The sequence below is a fragment of the Neomonachus schauinslandi genome, chromosome 8, assembly GCF_002201575.2.
Source record: "Neomonachus schauinslandi chromosome 8, ASM220157v2, whole genome shotgun sequence".
In the NCBI taxonomy this organism is placed as follows: domain Eukaryota; kingdom Metazoa; phylum Chordata; class Mammalia; order Carnivora; family Phocidae; genus Neomonachus; species Neomonachus schauinslandi.
Genome location: NC_058410.1, coordinates 74,918,341 through 74,926,259, shown reverse-complemented (window position 1 = coordinate 74,926,259; position 7,919 = coordinate 74,918,341). Strand labels below are relative to the sequence as shown.

The 7,919-nt window shown below is 38.1% G+C and overlaps 1 protein-coding gene across 1 annotated transcript in view; it reads right to left on the bottom strand.

Moving 5' to 3' along the window:
- Positions 1-4,364: 4,364 nt before the first annotated feature.
- Positions 4,365-7,919, bottom strand: part of UBE3D (ubiquitin protein ligase E3D) — an 89,161-nt gene continuing 85,606 nt past the window's right edge. Inside the window, exon 9 of the mRNA XM_021693092.2 lies at positions 4,365-4,563. Within this exon, the coding sequence (XP_021548767.2) occupies positions 4,365-4,563 (199 nt within the window). The remainder of the gene's footprint in view (positions 4,564-7,919) is intronic.

Sequence of the window (7,919 nt, the reverse complement as noted above, 5' to 3'; positions counted from 1 at the left end):
TGTCATTGTAATACATGATTAAGTAGGTGTTACAAAGATGAAAAAGCAGAGCCATCTCTTTCTAATACTGACAGACATCCTCCCCTTCTTCACTGATCCTTTATCTTGCAGTGAAGACCTGCATAAGGAAGTCGATTTCTGGTATTCTCCTGATAAGAATGCTTCTTTCCAGAGGCAGCAGCAAGGACTACATTGCTTTAGCAGACACTGTTCGTGAACTTGTACCAAGTTTCTCGGAACCTTGGAAACTGGGAAAGTGTCTGTGCTCCTGATTAATAATATTCAGCAACCAGGCTGAACCCAGATGAAGTATAATCACTAGTAGGGAGGGACAGTCAGTCACAGAGCTCCTGTGGTTGAGCTGCTATGAGAAGACACTAACACCACTGACATGAGCCTGAGCTGAGATCGGTCAAGGGATTAAGACCTCCTCTGTCTCAGGGACAATACAGAATGTGCCTCCTCTCAATTCCCCCACACCCAGTTTAAATTACTCTTCTACCTAATCTCTTTAAGGCTTGAGTTGAGGCTACTTTGTAATAAAATTATTCTCAATTTATATCACACAATAATCATGGATGCTTATTCTATCTCCCTCATATGCTGCAACATCCTCCAAGTCCGAGTCATCCCTCTTGAATCCCATTCACCCATCATATAAACATTTCAAACAGTACATGAGAAAGTGACATAAATAGTAAATGTCTTCCAGCCTTGCTCCCCAAAGATAACCACTATTAAGTTTCTTGTATCTCCCTCCATAAATGTTTGTGGGCATATACAAACTTTTATGTTATTCAATGTTCAATCCAATGAGCAAACCTTAAAAGAAATATGGATTGATATACAGAATTTTAAATCATTTCTGATTCAGGGTAGTATATAAATAATTTTAAGTTACTGCAAAATAAGGGGTGTGTGTGTGTGTGTGTGTGTGTGTGTGTGTACATTCCAAGGTAGACACAACCTGCCTTCATCTACCACTCACATCCCCTCCACCTTCCAGGACTTGAGCAAGTATTGCATTTGGGTAGCAGGTGGAATTACCAGGGCACAAGCCTGGTGAGTCCAGCTCTGTCTCTAACACGGTGGGTATTCCCTGGCCAACTCACTCCATCTCTCTGAATCTCAGTTTCCTCTCTTATAAAATGAGAAGGTATTTTCAGAAGTCCCTTTGAGAGTTCAGGATTGAAGCTGATAATCAAGTAGTGATAAATAAAACAGGTACACCAAGGCCAAAGTATGAAATTGGTATCAGGAAGAAAATCAAACATAGTATCACGGCTTACCAGGAGAATATGGATGCAAATTAGACTGGAGCAGTTATTTAAAAAATATTTTTAATTGAGGTATAACTGACATATAACATTATATTAGTTTCAGGTATACAACGATTTCACATTTATATACAGAGCAAAATGATCACAATAAGTCTAGTTAACATCCAGCACCATCTCAGTTACAAAAATAATTTTTCTCTTGTGATGAGAATTTTTATGATCTTACCTATTAGCAACTTTCAAATATGCAATATAGTATTATTAATTATAGTCACTATGCTGTACATTATAGCTCCAGGACTTATTTTATAACTAGAACTTTGTACCTTTTGATCACCTTTACCCATTTTGTGCTCTCCATAGAGAGAACTTGGGATTCTTTGGTTTTGTTTTTTGGAATCCACATATAAATGAGATCATATGGTATTTGCCTTTCTCTGTCTGACTTATTTCACTAAGCATAATCTCCTCTAGGTCCATCCATGTTGTCACAAATGGCAGGGCTTTATTCTTTTTTATGGTTGAATTGCATCTATATACCCCACAACTTCTTTATCCATTCATCCATAGTTGGACACTTAGTTTGTTTCCGTATCTTGGCTATTGTAAATGATGCTGCAATGAACATGGGGATGTCTAGACCTTTTCAAGTTAGTGTTTTCTTTTTCTTTGGATAAACACCCAGCAGTGGAATTGCTAGTTCATACAGCAGTTCTATTTTTAATTTTTTGGCCAAAAGGTTTCTGTTTTCCATGTGGCTGCACCAATATACATTCCCACCAAGAGTGCACAAGGGTTCCCTTATGTTCTCCACATCCTTGCCATCGCTGTTTCTTTCCTATATTTTTGATGACAGCCATCCTAACAGGTGTGAGATGATAGCTCACTGTGGTTTTGATCTGCATTTTTCTCATGACCAGTGATGTTGAGCATCTTTTCATGTACCTGTTGGCCATCTGTATGACTTAATTGGAAAAATGTCTGTTCAGATCTTTTGTTCATTTCTTAATTGAAGTGTTTGTGTTTTTTTGCTACTGAGTTTTCTTAATTTTTTTTTTTAAAGATTTTATTTATTTATTTGAGACAGAATGAGAGAGAGAGAGCACATGAGAGGGGGGAGGGTCAGAGGGAGAAGCAGACTCCCCGCCGAGCAGGGAGCCCGATGCGGGACTCGATCCAGGGACTCCAGGATCATGACCTGAGCCGAAGGCAGTCGCTTAACCGACTGAGCCACCCAGGCGCCCCCTTAATTTTTTTTTTTTAAAGATTTTATTTATTTATTTGACAGAGAAAAAGAGAGAGTACAAGCAGGGGGAACAGCAGAGGGAGAGGGAGAAACAGGCTCCCCACTGAGCAGGGAGCCCAATGCAGGACTTGATCCCAGGACCCTGAGATCATGACCTGAGCCGAAGGCAGACGCTTTACCAGCTGAGCCACCCAGGTGCCCCTTAATTTCTCTTTCTGGTATTTTGTTATTAGAATATAGAAACACAATAGATTTCTGTATATTGATATTGTATCCTGAAACTTTATTGAATAAAAGTGGTGAGAGTGAGCATCCCTATCTTATTCCTGATTTTATCATTGAGTATGATTGTTAGGTATGGGCTTGTCATTATTTGGCCTTTATTATGTTGAGGTATGTTCCTTCTATACCCACTCTGTTGAGAGTTTTGTGGTTTTTTTTTTTAATTATAAATGGATGTTGAATTTTGTCAAGTGTTTTTTCTAACTCAATTAGAGATGATCATATAATTTTTATCCTTCATTTTGTTAATGTGGTATATTACACTGATTGATTTGCAGATGTTGAACTATCCCTGCATCTCTGGAATAAACGCCACCTGGTCATGGTGTATGATCCTTTTAATGTATATTGAATTCAGTTTGCTAATATTTTCTTGAGGATTTTTGCATCTATGTTCATCAGGGATATTGGCCTATAATATTCTTTTCTTTTCTTTTAAAGATTTTATTTATTTATTTGACAGAGAGAGACACAGCAAGAGAGGGAACACAAGCAGGGAGAGTGGGAGAGGGAGAAGCAGGCTTCCCGCTGAGCAGGGACCCCTGATGCGGGGCTCGATCCCAGGGCCCTAGGATCATGACCTGAGCCAAAGGCAGACGCTTAAGGACTGAGCCACCCAGGCGCCCCTATAATTTTCTTTTCTAGTGGCATTCTTGTCTGGTTTTGGTATCAGGGTAATGCTGGCATTGTAAAATGAGTTCGGAAGCATTCCCTTGCAGCAACTTTTTAAAACAATTTCCTGAGCTATAATTCATAGGAAAATCCATCTTGTTTTACCACAGAGGTATATCAAGCAATATACACTGATCCTGAAGTTATCTTAGGATACAGCCACAATCCTTCAGAAGTAGAGCCAACCCATGTTTACTCATTTCTCAGCAATGTATGTGACCTTCTCATCAGCCTCAGAGAGCTCATGAGTATTTTTCCATTGTCAAGAGTCATAGATAAGTTCAATGTTACATTCAGTAGCTACGGGTCATAACTTAAGCAACTAGTTAGCATCTTAATTCCCATTTGCCACCTCAGTGACAATTAGCTGCCTACCAGGGAGGAGGTCTTCCCGTTGATCAGACCACATATGTTATTCTATTCTGACCACGTCCTTTACCAGGAGCACAGATAAATATCCAGAGGAGTGTCAAAGGGATGAGGGAGGGACTTGGGAGAAAGGGAAAAGGTGCTGGAAGTGGTTAACACCATCTGTGTTAAACATCTATTCGGCAATTTGACTGCAAGCTAACAGTAGCAAAGCTACTGTTGAAAATCTTTGTTCTAGGGCAAAGCTAGGAAAGGGAAAGTAGCATTCACAGTGTCTTTGTCAGGTGTTTTTGCCATTTCTCTCAGACGCAGGAGAGATGGAGGTTAAGAGAACAAACTCTGGAGTTAGAAAGGTACAGGTTCTGCCACTATTAGACTATTACCTAATCAATTCCGAGCCTCTATTGTTTATTTATTTCAAAGAGACAGACAAGGCATTACATGCATTGTGCTTATTATCATCATCATCTGGAAGTGTGGGTTCTGTGGGCTCTCTCCTGTGAAATACAAGATCCTTAAAAAACAATTACAAGTAAAACTGAAAAGTCAACACCTGGTAAAGGAGCTGTACTTACCTGAAAGGAATTCACAGAGCGAAGGGATGGCGGCAGCGTGGCATTATTCCTTGATAATATCAAAAGAAGCTCCAAGCAGGTTGCAGAGGGCAGGGTTAGAGAGTGGATGCTGATATCACTTTCCCAAGCACTGGAAAGCCTGAAACACATTGATGTGTATAATTTCATAATTGTGGCTCAGTCAGTTCAGCGTCCAACTCTTGATTTCAGCTCAGGTCATGAGCTCAGGATCGTGAAATCCAGCTCAGTGATGGGCTCCAAGCACAGCCTGGAGCCCGCTAAAGATTCTCTCTCTCCCTATGTCTCTGCCCCTCCCCAACCCGCTCACACTTTCTCTCTCTCAAAAAAAAAAAAATTTCATAAATGTGTCTGGTCATAATTAGTTCAAAAGTCTGATGGAGAAGGAGAAGACTTTCAAGTGTGAAAGGGAAAAGCAACGCACAAATAAATAGAAATAAAATGGTTATACTAAAAATTCAGAGTAAATATCCAAGACATCTTTATAGTGTTTTTGATATAAAACAGATTAGGCAATTTTTTCAGGTCAGTATTTCATACTCAAAGTTCACGAGTCACATGAAATGCAGTCTTATTTGTGAGGGACCTACTTGGGGGATGGATAACAGCTAACATACTGAATGCTTCCTATATTCTATGCCCTTTTCTATATGTAACATCGCGATCACCCCTCAGATACCTATGAAATGAAACTATCGCTATTCTCATTCTACAGATGTGGAAATTGTTTCTGAGCTGGATATGCCCTATGAAGTGTCTAGTTCATTGATTTTCAAACCTTTAAAAAGTGACGGAATCCTTTTATCAAAAAGTCTTGTGAAAGCTCCATTTATAATACAAATAAAAGCAAAGCTGCTCTGTTGGAACGGGAAAGGTTGGCAGGAGGCTCCCTTCATCTTCCAAAGCAGCCTATGAAGCATCTCTGCTACATCCCATTGAACCTACTTGAAAATTATTTCATTCAAGAAATGAGGAAACCGAAGGCTAGAAAAGTAAAGAGACTTCTCTGGGATGAGGTATGTGTTGAGAAATGATATGGCTGGGTCTAGAATCCCGGTTTCCTGACTTCCTATCTAGTGCTTAAAGTAAAGGGGAAAATCAGAAAGTCATTATGGGAAAACAATGTAATAAGAATAGGATGTGTCTTAGCTGTCAATTCTTCTATTTACGTATTTCCTGACTGTGCCCCTATCAACGTATCTCTTATCACTGTCCTAATTTTTAAAAAGAGATAATACAATACTCCTTGTATTTGTGGACAAAGACAGAAAGTAATACAATAATCCTTGTATTCTTATATTGAGCTGTGTGACTCATCCTAAATATTTAAAAAGAAGACTTGAAAGTCTTCTCCATTTACATAAACTTCTTTTTGTGAAGCGACCTTTAACCCAATCGGTGAATTCTGGAATGTCAGAGAGCATCAGCTAAGGGAATAATGGATTTTAATGTTTATATGATAAGTCGTAGCAGATGGTTTAGCTGTGTCATCGGTCAGGTTACCTGTGCTATCATTTCTGACGTGGGGTGGGGAATTAACTCTTCTTTGAAGCATTTGCCAACTACTTGGACTGGAATACGACACTGCCCACTTTCCAAAAAAATGGTCTGTTTTCAGCAAGGGCACATTTGGAGTGTCTTCTTCATGTTTTAAACACTTCTCGTTATTTTATATTGATTGGCTATGTTATTCTTTCTCCTCTTATTCATTATACAACATTGTCAACATTTCTCTGGGGTGGAAATAAAAATCTCACTGTCTTTAGTAAAAGTCAAATGTAGTACTAGCGCAGTGGCTCTAAGCTCATTCTCCCTACCCGCTTCCTTATGCCCTCTACAAATCATGCCATTACTGGCATTACACTAAACACATTATGTCTTGCTCATGCAGTTTTCTGGGCCTGGAAGGCTGTTAGGCTACCCGGTGAACTTCTGTTTATCCAGCAAGACCTACATAGGTATCACTTCCTTGGAGACATCCTCTTGTTTCCTTTATAAGAATGAACTACTTGCCTAATACCATATTTGTATCCATTACAACACTTAACCACCACCCTCCTTGTATTCTTATTTGAGCTGTGTGACTCATCCTAAATCAGACCTGAGCAACCATAACTAGTGGATTCCTCTAACTTTGCTGCCAGTGTGGAAATAAAGATAAGATTAGTTGTTTTTCCTCAGACACACCCAGGAATTAACCTTTTACTGGCTGTAAGAAAAACATTCCACTTACATTTGTATGTTCAATAATTCAATTTATTTTCCAAGTGTTATTTTTATAATCAGAAATGGGATTTCTGGGTCACACAAAGGAATGTTTAACCGCTGCTCAAAGGTGTCAACATGCTGCTAAGTGGCTATGGTATGATCTATCAAAAAGGACACTCAAGTAGAAATTAAAATTCTTTAGCATTCCTTGTCACTGACCAGTGACAAGCACTCTTGGACAAGTCCGGTTTCCTCATGAGATCCTGGAGTTCATACACAACCTATACAATGTACTAAACCACCAAAATTTACACAAAAGGACATTCATCACACTAATGATATCCACAGTCACAAAAAAAGATACAATTAGTTATACATGTTAGTTATTCATGTCTCTATGTAATTACAAATATTTGTACGGTATGTGAATTCAACTTTGGCATTTTAAATCTAATCCTTCAAGTGTTCTGTGATTTATCCCTATTGAAGCTCATAAAGGTGAAGAGTGTTGTCCTAATCACATGGTAGGTAATGGAAAAGAAACTCAAGCAAGATCCTCTCCATCTAAATTTCATTCTCTTTTGTATCTAGAAATGCTTGGTATTTCTGAACAAATTCTAGCCAAAAAAATTGAAAAGCCCAAGGGTAAATGATGGAGCAAATTTTAGCTATCTTAGAACACCTCATTTCTTAATAATTTGAACCACCTTATTTTTGAAATTAGACAACCCAGCTGGACCTACGATGGCTTAAATTCCTAATATTTATCCTTTCATTTATCCTAATATTTATCCATTTATTCTTTCTTTTCCCACAGTATATATTCATTAGCCCCAGGATTTACCTTTTCATTGTTAAGTTTTATAAATGTTCTCTATAATCTTAACCACATATTAATCACATGAAACATCCATATATGTGGACAAAGGCAGAAAGTAAAATATGAAAAAAAAGATATAATCTTAACCACATATTAATCAAATGAAACATCCATATATGTGGATGAAGACAGAAAGTAATACCTGAAAAAAAAATGATAACAGCTGTTTTGGAAAGTTAGAACTATGGGTAACTTTTCCCCAAAATTTCAGTTAATGTTTTTACATTGTGGTTTGTGTTTTGTTTTGGTTTGGTTTTATCTTGTTTTGTTGTGACTTAGGAAGAACTAAAGAAAGCAGGGAGATGGAGAAATGGTCTGGCATATTTAAAATTCAGTTTATCTTAAAACAACGACCAAACTCATTATGAAAATTTAAGGCATGTGTTAAT